The 19,425-nt window shown below is 49.5% G+C and overlaps 1 protein-coding gene across 15 annotated transcripts in view; it reads left to right on the top strand.

The window, feature by feature from the left end:
* The first annotated feature begins 284 nt into the window (after positions 1–284).
* CACNA1A (calcium voltage-gated channel subunit alpha1 A) overlaps positions 285–19,425 on the top strand; it is a 284,022-nt gene continuing 264,881 nt past the window's right edge. For 12 of the 15 annotated variants that reach the window (XM_032835845.1, XM_032835844.1, XM_032835846.1 and 9 more), the window contains exons 1-2: positions 286–495; positions 16,375–16,688. In XM_032835845.1, coding sequence (XP_032691736.1) covers positions 16,429–16,688 — 260 coding nt within the window. In that variant the 5' untranslated portion in view covers positions 286–495; positions 16,375–16,428. Of the gene's footprint in view, positions 496–16,374; positions 16,689–19,425 lie in introns of all 15 variants that reach the window. The other 3 variants (XM_032835843.1, XM_032835855.1, XM_032835863.1) reach the window with 2 other exon arrangements.

The raw sequence follows: 19,425 nt of genomic DNA, 5'->3' as shown, positions 1-19,425 counted from the left end.
GAACTAGGGTCCTGCCCCGTGCTTGCTGGGAGGTCGCCGTGTGGTGCTCAGGGGCTCAGAGAAGACAGCAAAAAATTAATTTTCCCGAGGAGCAATGGGGGGACACGTCCTTGGTTGGATCCACCTCCCCGAGCTGGGTCCCGGTGGAGCACTTTGCTGGAAATGATCAGTTGCTGATGAGCTGTCGATCCTCCCCTCCCTCCTCCCAGAATCAGGGAAACCTCCTCCTCCTCTTTTTCCCCCTGGCAGCTGGCACAGCAGCCCCACTTGGCGCTTGCCTTTGTGGGGAGCCCTCAGCTCAGAACACGGCTGCTCCTGGCGTCCCCCCTTCTTTCTCTTTTTCTCCTTTCCATTGGATGGGCAATGGGTGCGTGGGCTTCGGCCGGCTCGGCTCCCCAGGCGCTGGCAAGGTGGGACCCTCAGGACAGCTGGAGGACCCGCTGCGCTGTCCACTAGCCTTGCCGCGGGAGGAGCCCCGGAGCTCATGAGATACAGGTGAGTGAGTGGGGGCTTCCAGGGCTGGGGACGCCAGGGCTGCGTCCTTCGGGAGAATCCAGTTCTTACTTCCTTGCTGCAACATTACCTCCATCTGCAAAGGTGGAAATGCGATGACCTCGCTCATCCCCTTCCTAAGAATAGTATTTGGGGGTGGGGTGGGGTGGGGAGAGATTGTTTATTTCCAGATTTTACTTGTTTCTGTCTCAAAAACCGGTTCCCCTTTCTGAATAGTTTCTCTGCGCAGGAGGTAGGGGGCAGACCCCTCGTTTCCACTGCATACTGGTTTCTTAAAAATCCAGTCTCTTTGAACCGCTCTTAGCCACTTTGCAGCGCCTCTGTCTTTGCCACTTGCCCCGGGCTTGTGCTGTTTCCCCAGTGATTAGTTTCTGATCTAAGCCAAATTGTACTTTTTTGTGTCCTCCGCTCCCATCCCGCCTTCACTCAAGTCTACATGAGCGGCTCTCTGCTATGAGACCCAGGGAGGCTCTACAAGGGACGGGGACTCGGGATCATGCGCGCCTCCCCTCCCCCATCGCTTCTGCCTTTGCGGGGGGGGGGTCCCCCAAGCAAAAGTTGCCACCGCCCCGTGTGGCCTGGCCTTGTTTTCTGTGCTCAAGGTTGCGTGAATGCGTTGGAAAACGGGAGGTGGCAGATGGAGTTTAGGCTGTTGAGAATAATTACATCGTCTTAGGAAACCGCTTGCTCCGTTTAATATTTAATATTCTCCCCTCCCTTGCGCCAAATGACAAGCAGCGACAGCGCTTGTCACCCTTCTGGGCCAATCCCTCCCTTTTATTTTGGACACACTTGACTCTCGCGGTGGCTTTTGTTCCTCAAGGAGTGAGAGAGACTGGCAGCGGGATCCTTCTCCCTTCCCTCTTGCTCTAGCTGCCGGACAGCGACAGCCTTGTAGGACACGTGCCCCGGCGGAGACCGCAGGGGGCCGGAGGGGGAGGCTGGCGGCTGGGGTCCTCCTGTGCTCTCGGGGGCTCCTGCTTGGGGGGCCTGGGAGACTGAGCCCTGAGAAGGAACCTGAATAGATTGTAAACAGGAGGACTGAGCACCTTTCCGGAGGCGGCAGCCTCGCTGGGGCTGAACCGACAGGAGGGGGAGCCCCCGCTGGCGCCCCCTCACTCTTTAGCTCTGAGCCAGGGTCCTGGGGATGGGTCTCCACTCGTCGCTTTTCCTGTTCAGAGTTCAGGACTTCAGACCGTCCTTGCCATTTCCCACGCAGACTCTTCCAGGGACAGTCTTGGGCCCCTTGCGGGGTGGGGGAGTGGGGGAGGGTGGTAGGATGGGGAATGGAGGGAGGCTGGGGGTCTGTATTTGGTGCTGGTCCCTCCCGTCCCACTTGGTCTCTAGGCCCTAGGACACCCCAAACCTAGGCTGCAGGAAGCCCCCGAAACTCCAAACTTCTTGAGTACCTGAGTTTATCCCTATTGATAAGTTTTTCCTCCAGAGATTTGCAGAGAGGCCTACAGATGTCCCTTAGGGCTAAATGCCATCCTTCCTCTTGGAGGGTTTAATAAGTGAGATTTAACTCCGTTCTGCTGTGTCAACCGCCCTCCCCTCCCCCCACCCCAATAAACAGAAAGATCAAGACCAGGATTCCAGAGACAAAGGGTGGATTTGACATTGAACAAAGTACTGGGCAAATGACCTGCAAAGTAATGCCCAGGGCAGCTCTGGGATGTCAGAAACTCTGGCCCAGGGTTTTACTTATTTATTTTATGATTCTTTTTGAAATGTTAGCTTACAGGACCAGAGGGCCCTAATGACCTGGGGCAAGTGAGGGGAGATTCTGTTTTAGGATCTTTCAACCCTCTCTGTCTTCACTGTGACAGGCAAGGACTCTTGGGTTGTTCTACCCCCTCTGGCAAGGCTAAGCCTGTCTGAAGGAGGAGGCTGACTGACTTCGCTGCTCATCAGAATCCCCAGACCTTCCCTCTGAAAGAGCCAGCAATGCCCTGGAGGAATGCAGAGTCTTAGGTCCCACCCAGCCCTGCCGATCCCAGAGCTGGTGGGAGCATCACAGGACCCTCAGTGCATCACTGTTCTTGGCTGACCACCAGGTGAACCCTGGGTGCCCTCTTCCTAGAGTTCCTGGAAGGCCTAGCTAGGTGACGCACAGTCCTGGGTATACAGGAGGTGCTCACGAAATCTTGGCTACTTTTTTAATAAGCAATTTTTTTCTTTTTCTTTTATTATTTTTTTAAAATTAAAAATTTTTTAAATTTTTTCTTTTTAAATTCACTTTTAAAATTTGTTTCTTTTTTAAAAATTTATTTTTATTATTTATTTATTTTTAAAAAAGATTTTATTCACTTGACAGAGAACACAGGCAGGGGGAGTGGCAGGCAGAGGGAGAGGAACCTTGATGGCGGGGCTTGATCCCAGGACTCTGGGATCATGACTTGAGCCAAAGGCAGCCCCTTAACTGATGGAGCCACCCAGGTGCCCCTGTTTCTTTTTTTCAAAATGAAAAAAAAAGTTACATTATTTTAGAAAGAGGACATGTCACTGGATGTAGTTACAGTGAGTTTTAAAAGAAAGGCCAAGGACGTTAAGCTTTTGATAAATTGGCTACTTTTAAAGTACTCTCCAGAGCGAGGGCGTATGTCCAATTTCTTCTTTTCTTTTTAAATTATAAAATACACATAATGCACAATTTACCATTTTAAAGTACATAATTTTGGGGGGAAGATTTATTTTTTAAAGTAATCTTCAAATCCGTGGTGGGTCTCGAACTCACAACCCCCAAGATCAAGAGTTGTATGCTCCCGCTGAGCCAGCCCGGCGGCCCTTAAGGTGCATACTTTAATGGGATTTAGTACATTCACAATATTGTGCAACTGTCCCCTCTCTCTTGTTCCAGAATATTTCCATCACCCCGAAGGGAAGTTTCCTATTGATGAAGCAGGCGCTCTGCCTTCCCCCTCCCTGGCAACCGCCAATCTGTGTTCTGTCTCCATGGGTCTCCCTCTTCTCCATATTTCATATAAATGGAATCATACAGGGGCGCACAGTCATTGGAGTGCATGACTTTGCATCTTGGGGTTGTGAGTTTGAGCTGTTTATGAGCTTGAGCTACATACCGGGTGTAGCGATTACTTAAAAATAAGATCTTAAAAAATAGTAAATGGCATTATACAATGGGTCGCCTTTGTGACTTTCTTTCACTTCTAATTTCTTTTTTTGTAGCTCACATTTCCCTCTTTCCTGCCTTTCACACGATCCACCTACCCCTGCCCTGAATCATGCAGGTCCGATAGGAGTTACAGAACCGCATCACTGGACCTACTAATTACATGTTCATTAGTTACTACGAACAAAGTGGAGGGGGGCTCAGTCTTCACACGTTTTTTAAGACTGGGTGAGAGGGCTAACCATCTTTTTCTAAAGTGGCTCCAACTTTTGTATCCAGTTCTGTCTCTCCAGCAAATATCATCACTGAAATTTCTTTCAGCCTTAAAGGGAGATAGTTTCTCGATGATCTGGAGAGTTTTAAGATCCCAGGGCACATGTTAGCTGAATCATGGTGGCGCCCAGTGAGCATTCAGTAAATATTTGTTGAGAGAAAAAAGCCCATCCGCACGAATAATTACCATCATAATGAATTAATGTCATAACATATTAACACACTCATACCACACACAGCCAATGACTGGCCAAAGGAGCAGAATGAGCGAGGGGGACAGTGAAACCCTTACCCGAGGTCAGAAACAAGTATTGAACAGGGGAAAAAAAAATCCAGAGATGCAGAGTATGGGCCAAACTACCCTCCTACTCCTGCTGAGGACATTAGAGAGAACAGATGTAGGTTGGTTTAGTTTAAGAAACAACATTGGAGGAACACCCATCCCACCCCCACCCTGGCAGTCTGTCCTTTTTACTTTTATTCATTTTTTAAAAAGATTTTATTTATTTGACAGAGAGAGAGAGATCACAAGCAGGCAGAGAGGCAGGCAGAGAGAGAGGAGGAAGCAGGCTCCCCACTGAGCAGAGAGCCCGATGTGGGGCTCAATCCCAGGACCCCAAGATCATGACCTGAGCCGAAGGCAGAGGCTTTAACCCACTGAGCCACCCAGGTGCCCCTTACTTTTATTTAAAAAAAAAAAAAAAAAGGTTGTCTAGGGGTGCCTGGGTGCTTCAGTGGGTTAAGCCTCTGCCTTTGGCTCAGGTCATGATACCAGGGTCCTGGGATTGAGCCCCATATCGGGTTCTCTGGTCGACAGGGAACCTGCTTCCCTCCCTCTCTCTCTGTCTGCCTCTCTGCCTACTTGTGATCTCTTGTCTGTCAAATAAATAAATAAATAAATAAATAAACATCTTTAAAAAATAATAATAAAAAAAAGATTGAGAGACAGAGCGAGAGAGAGCACACACGAGCAAGGGCAGAAGGAGGGGGAGAAACAGACTCCCCTGCAGAGCAGAGAGCCTGAGATGGGTTCGATCCCAGGACTCCAGGATCATGACCCGATCTGAAAGCAGACGCCTAACCGACTGAGCCACCCAGGCGCCCTTGACCTTTTTACTTTTAAACCATCCAGCACAGATAGAGTCAAGCAAGTTTAAGAGCAAGAGTGAGAGTGAGAGAGAGAGAGAGAGAGAGAGAATGATAAATGACAGCGTCTGGAATTTTGGTCTGGCTGCCCTATTCCCCAGCCCGGACAAGAGCGATCACTGATCTACCTTTCTACAAGTACTATCTGTGTCTTTCCTGCAGGCCAGGCACTGAAGTAGATGTGGAGGATTCAGCAGAGAAGGGAATTGCACTGGTAGCCATAGGTGTGAAAATGACAGTGTATCTAGGGCTTACCGTAAGCAGGACACTGTTCTAAGCATGTTACATAGAAAGAAATTATTTCATCATTTCAACTCTGCCCAGAGAGGTGGAGTGACTTGCCCAAGGTCGCACAGCAGGAAGTGGCAGATCCAAGATCCAATCCCAGGCTGGCCAGCTGCAAAGATGAGAGCATTTCTCCACCAACTCCCATCAATCATTGGTTGAGGGTTATCCAAGGATTTTGACTCCCCAGGGCCCCTGGCCCATTCCTCAGTCCTGTGGCCAGGTGTTGGAGGTAGGTAACCATGGGCATGTGTGGACAGATGTGGAGTGTGGGCACTGGCTAATTGAATTCCCTTGGAGGCTTCCTAGCAAAAGCATCTTTTGAACTGGAGTTTGGGTGGGGAGAGGGAAGGGCATTCAGGATGGAGACAGAGAGGTGTGGAAGTCCAGGGTGCTCTCAGGATTGGCACAGGGGGAGTCCTTTTGGAAATATCCAATGGGTGACCTGTCTATTCAGTCTATGATGAATTAGGGGGAGGAGATACTCAGGGAGATATGAGTATGGAGGAAGGCATTATGGTTCATCTGAGTGGGCAAATGAGGGCCCAAACTATGGCCAGTGGGACAGGAAATACTAGGTAGAGTCATCAGCCCTGATGTTAGTAAAATATGGGGTGAAGGAAGGGGAGAGGGGGCCCCACAGTGGTTGGGAGGATGAATTCCATTGCATTTTGAATTTCTTGCAAATTTGACGACCAGAGGGCCCTTGTGAACACCTGAGTCTGGGCATCTCCCTTCTCTGCTTAGAATCCTGCATGGCTCCCACCCCACTCAGCAAAGACCCACAAAGCCCTGCACCCTCTGTCCCTGTCACCTCCCTGTCCTCACCTCCTTCCATTTGTCCTCACTCGCTCCACCACTCCAGCCACACAGGCCTCTTTGTTGCTCCTTGAGGACATTAGGCATGCTGCAGCCACAAGCCCTTTGCACTGGCTCTTCCCTCTGCCTGGAATGCTTTTCTCCACCCAGACACCCTCATGGCTCCCCCTATGCCTGTTTCAGGTCTTTACTCCAAGGTTTCTTCCTCAGTGGGGTCTCTTCTGGCCATCTTCTCTAAATGACATGCCACTTCCCCTTCCTTTCTCCTCGCCCGGTTTCTTTCTTTCTTTCTTTTCTTTTTTAAAGATTTTATTTATTTATTTGACAGACAGAGATCACAAGCAGGCAGAGAGGCAGGCAGAGAGAGATGGGGGAAGCAGTCTCCCTGCTGAGCAGAAAGCCCGATGCGGGGGCTCGATCCCAGGACCCTGAGATCATGACCTGAGCTGAAGGCAGAGGCTTAACCCACTGAGTCACCCAGGCACCCCCTCCTTGCCTGGCTTCTTTTCTCTATCTGACATTCTGGATATTTTACTTGTTTATCTTGTTTCTTGTCTGTCTCCCCCACTGAAATATCAGCTCTGCGAGGGCAGGGATTGAGTCCCTTTTGTTCACTGCTGGGTTCCCAGTGTCCAAAACAGGGCCTGGCACACAGTAGGAGCCCAATAAATACTGCTGGGTTAGTGAATAAATACGAGAGTGAACGAGTGATTGATGGGAACATAACAAAGGCATGACCTGAATGAAACTGGGAGAAAGAATTCAACCTGAGATTCAGTAGCAGAATCTGAGATTCAGATTCTCTCCTTCCTCAGTCCTAGCCAATGTCCTGGGGCCGCCCATGAAATCCAGCCATCAGCAGGTGATCTGTCCATGCCAGTGGGAGGGAGTACGCATGTCCCAGCTGTGCTGTGATCCGCCAGCAAGGGATCCGCCAGCAAGGGAGAAAGCAGGTGAAAACAGACAGTAACTGTGTTGTGGCTTCTTCTCACCAGGGGACGGACCTTTGCAGCCGTGCTCAGAGTCGTGTTGGCGGTCTGGTCTCAGCTCAGCCTTCAGCCTCCGCCATCTGGCTTGGCATTTTATTCAGCTCTGTTCTCATGTATTTGGGACAGTTCTGGAGTTTTGCTCCAAGCAATGAGAGTTCTTGCTGGCCCTGGCTTTATTTTTCATGTCACCTTGCTCTTTGCGTCTCTGTGCAAAGGTGGTGTGTGGGGTGAGTCCACACTGCTGGAATCGGGGAGCTTTTGTAGATGTCTGTCTCGGCTTATTGTGCCCTCGGTGAGTGGGTGTCAGGACCAGAGGCAAGAAGGTTGATACACTGGGGCCACTGGAAATATGTAAGTACCTTTATAAAGTTGTGTGGGTGGGCACCTGGGTGGCTCAGTTGGTTAAGCAACTGCCTTCAGCTCAGGTCATGATCCCAGAATCCAGGGATCGAGTCCCGCATCGGGCTTCCAGCTCCACGGGGAGTCTGTTTCTCCCTCTGACCTTCTCTCCTCTCATGCTCTCTCTCACTGTCTCTCAAGTAAATAAATAAAATCTTTAAAAAAAAAAAGATGTGTGGGTGTTTTTGGAACACCTTTTATGATTTTCTTTTTACACACATAGAAAATTTTAACAAAATACACATAACATAAAAATTTACCATTTTAGCCAGTTTTCAAGCGTACCGTTCAGTGGCATTAAGGACACTCATGTTGTGCAATCATTCTTGCCATCTGTCTCCAGAACCTTTCCATCTTCTCAAACGGAAACTCTGTCCCCATGAAACATGGACTCCCCATCCCCTCCTTGCTCCCCCGCTTAGCCCCTGGCTCCCACCACCCTACTGTCTGTCTCTCTGCATTTAACTCCTCTGGGGACCTCATGAAATTGGAATCAGACAGGATTTGTCCTTTTGTTACTGGCTTATTTCGCTCAGCCCAATGTCCTCAACGTTCACACGTGTTGCAGCAGGTATTAGAATCTCCTTCCTTTTTGGGGGGCCACTGGCTGCCTCAGTCAGTGGAGCATAGGACTCTTGATCTTGGAGTTGTGGGTTCGAGCCCCACATTGGGTACAGAGATTACTTAAAAATAAAATCCTAAAAAAAAAAAAATACTTTCCTTCCTTTTTAAGGGTTGAATAATATTCCACTGTCCTATGTACCACATTTGGTTTATCCATTTATCTCTGGGTAGACATCTGGGTTGTTTGCTTGTTACTGGTATTTGCTCCCACCAACGGTGCACAGGCTTGCCTCTTCCATTCACCTTTGCCAACACATGTCATCTCTTGACCTTTCGATAATAACCATCCTAATGGTGTGAATATCTCCGTGTGGTTTTGATTTGCATTTCCCTGATGATTCATGACACTTGGCACCTTTTTACGCTCTTGGTAGCCGTTTGGAAAATGTCTATTTAGTTCCTCTGCCCATGAATTTTTTTTATACCGAGTTGTATCAGTTCTTTGTAGATTTGGCATACCGGCTCCTTATCGGATCTATGATTTGTAGGCATTTTCTTCCATTCAGTAAGTTGCTTTTTCTCTGACGGCTTCCTTTGCTGAACAGAAGCTTTTCAGTTTGATGTAGTCCCATGTATTCATTTTCGCTTTTGTTCCTCACTGTTGTAAGTTTTTACTTCTAGGCAGATCCTTGACACTCGCCCCAAACCTGGCTACCTGCTCTGCAGACTGTTTGTTCAAGGCCCGGAAATTACTGTTACTATCAACCAAATAAAACATCATCCGGGAGGTGACAAATGCGTTTGAAGGTCGGTTAAAAATGACATTTGGATTATCGTCCTCCTGGCTGTTCAAATCCACGGTCCGCTGAATTTCACACTCGTCAGCCTGGACCTCTGGAGGGGATATGATTTCCATGGGACTTAGCAACCTTTCTTTGTGCAGGGTGAGATTAAGATGCTTTATTGACTGAGGTTTAAGCACATAGATGAGACAGGAAGGAGTGAAACTGCCCGAGAGAGGAAAAAGAGGAAAGGCCGAGAGAGAACAAGAGAGAAGAGGTGGGGGGAGTGATTTCACATGGAGATGTTATTTCTTAGGTTAATCTCCCTCTTTCAAAAAAAAAGATTTTATATTTGAGAGAGAGAAAGAGAGCGTTCCAGAGTGAAGGGCAGAGGGAGAGGAAGAAGCAGGCTCCCCAGCCTTACTTGGGGCTCGATCCCAGCACCCTGGGATTGTGACCTGAGCCAAAGGCAGATGCTTAACAGACTGAGCCACCCAGGTGTTCTTCTCTCTCTTTCTTTCTCTTTAAAGATTTTCTTATTTATTTGAGAGAGAGAGGGAGGGAAAGAGAAGGAGCAGGGGGAAGAGCAGAGGAAGAGGTAGAGAGAATTTCAAGCAGACTCCCCTCTGAGCATGGGGGCTCGATCCCAGGACTCTGAGATCATGACCTGAGCAGAAATGAAGAGTCAGACACTTAACTGACTGAGTCACCCAGGCGCCCCTCCTGGCTCTTTTTCTTTCTTTCTTCTTCTTTTTTTTAATTATTTGACAGAGAGAGAGAGAGATCATAGGTAGGCAGAGAGGCAGGCAGAGAGAGGGGGAAGCAGGCTCCCTGCTGAGCAGAGAGCCCGATGCGGGGCTCGATCTCAGGACCCTGAGATCATGACCTGAGCTGAAGGCAGAGGCTTAACCCACTGAGCCACCCAGGCTCCCCCAGCTCTCTTTTTAATGAACACTTTGGTGTTCCGGACAGGACTCCACACTTGCGTGTGCTCTTCTTAAATGCAAAGCTTTGAAAGCCCAAGGAAAACATGCGCTGAATGGAACCAGGGTTGCTTCTCTCAAGTAGTGTATTAGTTAGCGAATGTTGTGGGCTGAGTTGTGTACCCCACCTCCCCCCAGTTCATATGATGAAGCCCTAACCCCCCGTGTGATGGCCTTGGAGATGGGGCCTTTGGGAGTTAGACGGGATCCCAGAGTGGGGCCTCTCCTGGTGGGATTAGTGCCCTTCCAGCAACCTTCCAGCAACCCTGGAAGGCTTGCTCTTTCTGTCTCCTCCATGTGAGGACGACACAGCAAGAAGGTGGCAACAGCAAGCTGAGGAAGAGTTCTCCCCAGGAACTGACTGCGCTGGTCTCAGACTTCCAGCTTCTAGAAGTGTGAGGAAATACATTTCTGTTGCTTAAGCGGCTCAATCTCTGACTTGGTCTGGCAGCCGGAGCTGACTCAGACAAGTGTGCTGCTGTAACAAAAAGACCCCTAAGGGATGGCAGTTTAATAAGCACCATGAAATTTTGTTTCTAACACACCTGATAGCCCTGGGAGGGTGTTCCTGGCCAGCAGATGGCTCTCCTCCGCACCATGCCTCAAGATCATGGGGGGCAAAATCCTGACTCCCATGGATTGTTTATGTTTCAGGAGACATGGGCCTTGCAAGAAAATTGCTCAGTGTCGGACTCTGGGTTGGACCTCAGAGAAAGGTCTTGGGAGTCCCATATCCCTGGTCCATAAACCCAGGTCCATATCCCTGGCCTGTCTGCTCTGTGCTCTGGGAACTTGGGTGAGCCACTATACCTCACTGCCTCACTGAAGCTCAGTCTTTTTTTTTTAAAGATTTTATTTATTTATTTGACAGACAGAGATCACAAGTAGGCAGAGAGGCAGGCAGGTGGGGGGGGGGAAGCAGGCTCCCCGCTGAGCAGAGAGCCCGATGCGGGGCTTGATCCCAGGACCTGGGATCATGACCTGAGCTGCAGGCAGAGGCTTTAACCCACTGAGCCACCCAGGCGCCCCTGAAGCTCAGTCTTATCTGTAACACAAGGAAGTAGATTTCCCACCTCCTCTGGGACTTGTGTTTAGGAGGGGAGACCTGACCTCTGGCTTTTTTCCTGCCCAACTCAAAACTTAGCTGTCAAGAGGTGGGGCACGTCTAATCCTTCTTAATGAATTTCCTATGCTTCTTTCAACTTTAAAAAATTTTTATGATGTAACATGCAGGAAAATGTTCAAATGATTTTTTTACACATGCATATATACTGGGTCCCCACCAGGTCAAAAGTCAAGGAAGTTTGATCCGCCCCCTGACCCCAACCCAGTGGCTTGCCAGGTTAAGCAAATAAAAAATTTTAGAACACCTGGTTGAAATCAAATTTCAGAGAAGCAGTGAAGTGCTTTTTAGTGTAAGTATATCCCATGCAACTGGGCATTCTGTATTTTATCTGGAAGTCTCACCAGCAGGCTCCCTTGTGTTCCATCCCAGTCCACAGCTCCCCACCCCCAAGGTCAAAAGTATTCTGATTCTCATCACTGTATATTCATTCCACCTGTTTTTGAACTTCATGACAATGAAATGATGCAGTGGGGTCTGCTCTGTGCCTGTCTGTGAGTTTCCTCCACATATTGACTTGAGCACATTCTTTTTTTTTTTTTTTTAAAGGATTTTTATTTATTTGAGAGAGAGACTGAGAGAGAGTACGAGCTGGGGAAGGGGAGGGCAGAGGGAGAAGAGGGAGAAGCAGGCTCCCCATGCTGAGCAGAGAGCCTGAATTGGGGCTCAATCCCAGGACCCTGAGATCATGACCTGAGCTGAAGGAAGATCCTTAGCCAACAGAGCCACACAGGCACCCCGCACATTCTTTATCATTGCTGCATAGTATTCCCTTAGATGGCTATGTCGTTGTTTGTTTCCCATTTTCTTGTTGATGGACCTTTGGGTTGCTTCTGGTTTGGAGCTACTATAAATAGAGCTTTATGATTATGACTTTTGGCAGCTTTATGCCTTCAGGAATGCAACTACCTGGCTGTTTTAAGTTGTTCAGTTTTCCTCCCAGACAGGGGGGAAAGACATCCACTGGCACCGGGAAATCCTTCGTCCTTCCAGAGTGTAGGACGAACCTGAGAAGTTTTACAGAATGGTTTTCCTTAGCTTTTTCGCTTCACTGCCATACTTCCACTAATTTTCATGGGAGCTAAAGCTGCTTTACCAGTAATTATCGCTTGTTTCACTCATGGATGGTGACTCCCGGTCACTAGCACAGCTGTGTAAATGTTCCTGTCCACAGGGGGTCACAGCAGGCCTCCAGACTTCCCTACCGTCGCCTCCCTCCCCACTCCTTCCCCAGAGCTCCGGTACCAGCCCATATTAATCACAGCATCTCCAGGCGCCATCCGGTTGCCATGGAAACTCAGGCCAGTCCAGGCATGGCGGTGGGGGTCAGTTCCCCACCTCAGGTGCAGCTTCAGTTTGGATTCGGAAAGCGGTGGATACAGAGATACCGGTGCTTTGTAGAATTCTGTTCTTACAACATTAACAGTACAGCTCTCTGTGGCCTCAGGCTTCACGTGGCTTATGTTCTCCTATTTGCTTTTCCCCATTGTCTTCTCTTTGCACCGTCTGTTCATGGAACCTGGCTGCTTCTGAGGGAAGCAAACCCCACATGCTTTGCCATTTCCTCTGCGCTGTGGTTGGGCAAACAGAGAGAGGGAACAGCACACCTGGCCATGGGGCCCAGCAGGTGCCAGGGACAGACACCCGGCTGGGAAGTGCCCATTGGCCGGGGAGGTGTTTATTTCTAGTGTGTACACATGGGACAGCTGGGGCTCTATTGGAACTGCTCCGCGGAGCATGCTGGATGGTGTGGCTAGAGCAGCTGTCCCCCATCCCCACGGCTGCCAGGCTCTGCCTGCCACAGAATCAACAGGAAAGCCAGTGTTGACCACGTGCTTTTCATGGGCTAGTGCTGTGCTCAGGATGTTGCCTTCCCACAGGCTGGCTCGCTGACCCCTCATGATGGCTCTCTCTGGTACCTATCACCATTTCCGTGTTATGCAGGAGAGAACAGACTTGGAGGGTTCAGTAATTTGCTGGGGACGACACGGCGAGTTAGTTGATTGTGTGCTGGGGTCAGACCTGGCATCTTCTTTCCCACCATCCTTCTTCATCCCTTTCCTACTCAGAAGTCCCGGACCCCAGGCAGTTGCAAGGTGGTTCAGGATGTTTTCCTGGGTAAACCCATTCCTGAGATCATTCATTCAGGCAAGAAATATTTAAGGCACCAGGGACCCAGGAGCAACGAGGCAGATCAAGATCCTTGCCCTGGCAGTGCTGACTTCCTTTGGGGGAGGCAGATGTTATCCAAGGCTGCACGTAAGTGCCAATCCCAGAGAGGGACCAGCACCATGAGGAAGACCGAATGGAGGATGTGATGGGGAGTGCCTGGATTTGATCAGAGCCCCAAATGATGAAAGGGAGATGGCCTACTGGAGATGCAGGGAACAGCATTCTAGGAAGAGGGAACAGCAGTGGCAGAGGTGGAGCTAAGAGGGCAAAGGGGAGAAGAGAAAGGGCTGAGTTCAGGGAGAGAGGACAGCCCTGTAGGGTGTGGCTTTTAGTCCTGTAACAGGGGAAGTGCTGACCACAGACTTTCAGGACCCACTGGCTGCATAACAGTGTGCAGGGTGGGAGGTGGGAGTGGGGATGGGGAAGCCCACTGACCCGGGAGAGGCAGCTACCTGAGACCAGGTGAGTGTTGTGGTGGGGGTGGGGGGGCATGCAGTGGCCAGAAGTGATCGGATTCAGGATCTATTTTGGAGGCGAGTGGTTGGGACACAATGCATCTGATGCAGGGAGTGGAGGCAAGTGAGCCAGGAGTGACTGTTCATTTTGTGGTTTGGGCATCAGGGTAAATTGGGAAACCCACATCGAAATGGGGAGCCCAGGAGTGTGTGCTGTAGGGCAGGGTGGGGAACGGAGCATCCTGGCTTGGGGCTGTGGGACAAGCAGGTGGATGTCTCAGATGTCACCTGGGGTGTATGTCTTAGGTCTCATCTTTCCTGTTCCTCCTCCCACCTTCCTGGGTATAAATACACCTTCTGTAGACGTGTGGAACTTTCTCCATCAAGGTGCTTCAACTGTGCCTGGTCTCTAGGGTTTTAGCAAAGTGATAGGTAATACACAACACACCCAAACTGTCAGCTAGATTCTTTTTTTTTTTTTTTAAATACTGATGGAGTAATATATATATATATATATATATATATATATATATTTTTTTTTTTTTTTTTTTTTTTTTTTTTTTTTTGCAGAAAGGGTCAACTCCTACAGGTAGAAAAGGAACCTGATAGCAAGGCACTTGAATCTAGCTTCTGTCCTCAGCTTTATTTCTGTAAAATGGGAAGGAAAATGACTTCTCTGTGTGTGTGTGCTTATAAAAGGAATAACAGAATTTGTTTTCCACACAAAGAAAATGTACACAGAAAAACACGAAGACTTTATAAATACACAATTGCAGATGTTTTAGAGTAAGGTTTCATGAGAGTAAATTGGAGCGTAAAGGCATCATGAAGGATAGATCTATTAAACTCCATCAGTTAGAAGATTTGGAAAAAACCAGAGGGTAACTCTTGTCATTAAACTGATAATGAACTGATCTGCTTAGGAGGGGCTAGGAGAGCACTTTGGATGCTTCCAGCAGGATGAGAGGAGATAATCAGGGGTTGGGGGAGATAAGCTTCCATCCCCACTCCTATTTTATTTATCTGTTTATTTTGGCAATCCAGAGGTGGCCTGAACCCATCTCCTTACACCTCTGGGTGTTAAGGTGACTTATACTACATTTGTGCATGAGATTCAGCCTCCTAACTCTATTTCATTCATGCTAACCTTCCAGTGGGTTTGCTTTTCTTGGACAAATTCAGAGTGGCTAGTGGTGGGGACTTTTCAAGTGGCACAAATAAGTCCGAGATTGAAAATATGATGCTGGGTGAAGTGGGCATTCTGAAAGTCATGGACTGTCTCACTCCAGGAGGAAGCAAGTAGAGTCACCCCCATGGTCCCCAAGGTCCCATAAGCTCTGCCCCATTGCCTCCCCACCCTCATCTCCTCTACCCTCTCCTCAATCACTAACAACTGCTAGGGCCTCTGCATTGCTCCTTGAGCAAGTCACACATTGTCTGGCCTCAGGACCTTTGCACCTGCTCTTCTTTCTACCTAGAAAACTCTTCCCTTCAGATACACACATGACTCCTGCATGATTTTCTTATGACCTCTGCTCACATGTCATTCCCTCAGTGGGCCATCTCTGACCTCCTATTTAGTACAACAACCAGCCCACCCAACACTTCCTATCACCTTTACTATGGACTCAATTAGGTCCCCCATTCTTATATTGGAACACCAACCCCCCAGTACCTCAGAAAGTGGCCGTATTTGGAAACAGAACCTTTAGAGAAGTAATTAGAATAAAACGAGGTCATACAGGTGGACTGTAATCCAGTGTGACTGGTGTCCTTGTAAGAAGAGGTTAAGACACAGACATACACTAAAGAAAGACCATGTGGAGGCACAGGGAGAAGACAGCCACCTACAAGCCAAAGAGAGGGCTCCAAAGAAATCAGTGCTGCCAACACCTTGATCTTGGACTTGCAAGCCTCCAGAATTGTGGGGAAGTAAATTTCTGTTCCTTAAGCCACCCACTCTGTGATACTCTATTATGGCATCTCCCGCAAACACACCTTTCCTGATTAATTACCACCGTACTTTGAGCCCCTAATCTCTACATAATGTACTTTTTTTTTTTTTTATTCATCATACATCTGCCCCCCAGTAGAACGTCTGTTCCACGACAGGAGGATATTTGTCTCATTCTGGGCTGTGTCCCCAGCTCCCAGCAAGGGCTCTTCTACAGCGGCTGCCTCCCTAGCGTTTGTTGAGTGAATAAGTGAGTGAAAAATGGAGACAAAGATCTAGGGACTCTGAATTCCTCCAAGTGCTCTCTGGTACTCAGTAGCCACCTGCTACATTTGTGAGTGTTGGGAACCCTGTTCCTTTTTTTCAAAAACCCAGCCAGGTGACAAAGAGTAGGCACACCGGATAGACAGCCACGCCCAACGTGGATTTTAAAGCCGACCCTTGACTTCTCCCTTTCAGTTTTCTAAGTCACTCTGTGACGCTCACAGGCCGGGAACTGGAGGACCGTGAACGAACAGGCTCCCGATGACCCATTTTCCAGAGGGGAGCACTGAGGGGCCCAGCCATCCACCATCCGCCCTCTGTGGTGTGTCCCTCCATCAGGGTGCGGCGGTTGCCGGGCAGCTCCCGAGAACCGGCTTCCCGCCTGAGTTGCCAAGGAAATGCTAAACTCCACTCAGCCCGCCCGGGGGCAGCGTGAGTGGCCACCCCCGGGCTCGCTTCCCTTCTGTCCCCGTGCGCTGCGCGCCGCGCTCACCCTCCGCCCGCCCTCTGCTCTCTCCTCTAGCTGCGCGCTGTGCTGGAGGCCGAAGACCCTGCGAGTTCTGAGCGAGGCCCATGGATGTGGAAGGCCTCCCGGGTCCCGGACCCCATGTTCTCCCCGCGCAGTTATGACGCTCTGCACGACGGCGGCTCGGGGCCCCCGGGTGTGGACCGCACGGCCAGAGCCCCACAGGACGCGCGGGTCCCCCGGATGAGCGGCGGCTTCCAGGTCCCCCCTCTGAAGCGGCGGGGCGGCGTCGTGGACCACCGGGATGTCATCTTGGCCCACCAGGCGCACAAAGTCCACAGCACCCCCCAGGCCAGAAGGAAAGAATGGGAGTGAGTACGCGGGGCAGATGGGCTGGGACACGGGCGGGGGTGGGGGGCGGCACACCCCAGGGACTGCCGTAAGCCCTTGCGAACCCCTGCGCAGCCCAGCGCGCAGCAACAAAGGTGTTGGGGTAGGCGCCCCAGGCCGTCCGCGGAGGACCCTGCACTGGGGTCTGCGGCAGTCCACTCGGACGGGATGGCCAGTAGTTCCGATGGGAGGCATTCCTGAAACCGGCTGAGAAATGCTGTTTTCAGGGGGTGGGAGGGGTGGGGAGCGGGAGTCGCATTCCTACCTCAAGCACGAGACCAAACCCGAGGGTTTGCAGGCTGGAGATGAAGTTTATACTGCCGGAGAGAGGGGGGCTGGGGAAATGTGCTGGCTCTGGGGACTCCCGTCCTGGGCCCTCTCCCTCTTTGCCAGTGACCCCGAAAGCGGATTTTCTCCTAGGAGTCGCCTTAGGGAGGAAGGGTGGGCTTTGAGCCGGCTCTGTTCCTGTGATCTTGGGCAAGTGGCCTCCCTGGGTTCATACCCTCACTGTGAAATCGCTCTTTCTAGGAAGACATCGAAGCAGTGGGTGTGAACCTTTCAGTCCCAGGTACAGAAGGAAAGCTGGTGCTCTTTTCCTTTTTCTTCTTCTCAAGAGCTTCTTTGGCAAAGGCTCAGAACTGGGGTGGGTTCCTGGACAGACCTTAAGAAGGTGGGATTCTGAATACAATTTCAGGACGACTGAAACTGAGGGTAGCCTGGACGCTAATCACTCCTGGGGACCCTGAAATCCCTCCTCCCACCCTCTCTGGGCTCCAGTCTGACCTCTGGGAAATTAGCAATTCCGTCTCCAGCACCACACGGGGCTCTCCACCAGCCTTCCCTGGAATTTTTGTCTGCTGGGAGGAAGGTTATAAATGCCAGTTGGGTTTGGGGATGTGTTGATGAGGGATGTGTAAATAGAGAGTGGGAGGAAAACTCATAGAAAGGGGGTGTAATTTGGCCTCTGAGGCAGTTTCCTGAGGTTAGACTGACATCTGGTGGCATACTGGGGCATCATGTAGAAAGGCCACGTGAAAAAGCTTTATTTTCCCACAGTGTGTGTTCCTTCTGATTTTCTCCTCCCCATTCACCTATCTAGCCTCCCACTCACTCTTCTATCCTTCTATCCAACCATCCATCCATCTTCCTCTTCCATCCATCCATCCATCCATCCATCCATTCATCTGTCCGTATTTCTATCCATCCACCCACCTACCCATCCATCCTTCCATCTGGCTATCTGTCCGTCCACCCTTCCTTAAATAACTAGGGTGCATTTAATGTCTGCAGCTGTGATGTCAAACACCCATCTTCTATCATTCCCTCTCCAGAACTTGCCTCCTCTCTCCTCTCCCTTCCCTCCTGAGTCTCTGTTTATTTCCATTCTCCCATTTCCTTTTATTTTCCTTTTGAAAAGAAATTTGATTCATTCTCCCAGAACCAGGAAGGCTTCTTTAAGGGTTTAAAGTGAGTTATTTCTGCAGACCGCTGAAAAGACACTTTTAGAGAAAGGAAAAGTGTCAGTGAATTAAAGAAATTAAAAAAAAAAAACAGTCCCTGTTGGCCAAGGAAAATGATCATTATCACTTATAATAATAATGGCAGCTAATGTTTATTGGGCACCTACTGATTGACAGACATTTTATGATCTGTTGCCTTCTCCCGTTCTGCCACGTAGTAGATTGCCTAATTCATGGATGAGAACCGAGAGGCTGGGAGAAGTGAAGTTATGTGCCGGGGGCCTCCCAGCTAGAAAGTGCAGACCTGGGGTTCAGACCCTAGGGCTGTTGACCTCTAAAACTCAAGGGTTTTTTTTTAAATATTTTATTTATTTATTTGACAGTCAGAGATCGCAAGTAGGCAGAGAGGCAGACAGAGAGAGAGAGGAAGGGAAGCAGGCTCCCTGCTGAGCAGAGACCCCGATGCGGGGCTCGATCCCAGGACCCTGAGACCATGACCTGAGCCAAAGGCAGAGGCTTAACCCACTGAGCCACCCAGGCGCCCCTCAAGGTTTTTTTTTAACCTTTTATTTATTTGAGAGAGGAGAGAGGGAGAGAGAGCACAAGTGGGGGAGGAGGGGCAAAGGGAGAGGGGAAAGCAGACTCCTCACTGAACAGGAAGCCAGATGCAGGGCTTGATCCCAGGACCCGGAGACCATGATCTGTGCTGAAGGCAGACATTTAACCAACTGAGTCCCCCAGGTGCCCCCAGAACCCAAGCTCTTACCTACTGGCCAAAATGGAAGTGGTGGAGATTTACTTTCAAATCACTCAGAAAGAAAGTCAGTAGTAGCAGGGAGAAAGAGGGAAGCAGCGGAGGGAGCGGTCTTCAGATCAGAAGACATTGGGTACCCTGTCACTTCCACCACGACCTCCTTGAATGGCCAACTCATGCCTCAGTCTCCCATTCCTGTTGCTTTCTAGGACCATATGAAGATTTACAATCTTTATAGCCACGAGCTCCAAACTTCTGAACTCCTACCCCACCAGTAAAACAAACATGCTTTCAGCACATCATAACATATATGTTTTCATTTATTTGTCAATTATGTAAGCATCCTGCTATATTTATCATATGCCCTATACAATAATGTACATAAAATAGAAAAGTCAAAAGGATGACACACCAATGGGAGACATTATTTTTAAGAAGGTTCTTTTTTTGTAATTTTATTTATTTATTTTTAAGATTTTATTTATTTATTTGACAGAGATCACA

Source organism: Lontra canadensis, unplaced genomic scaffold, assembly GCF_010015895.1.
Source record: "Lontra canadensis isolate GAN:19392208 unplaced genomic scaffold, GSC_riverotter_1.0 scaffold88, whole genome shotgun sequence".
In the NCBI taxonomy this organism is placed as follows: domain Eukaryota; kingdom Metazoa; phylum Chordata; class Mammalia; order Carnivora; family Mustelidae; genus Lontra; species Lontra canadensis.
This window is presented reverse-complemented; position numbering and strand designations above follow the sequence as displayed.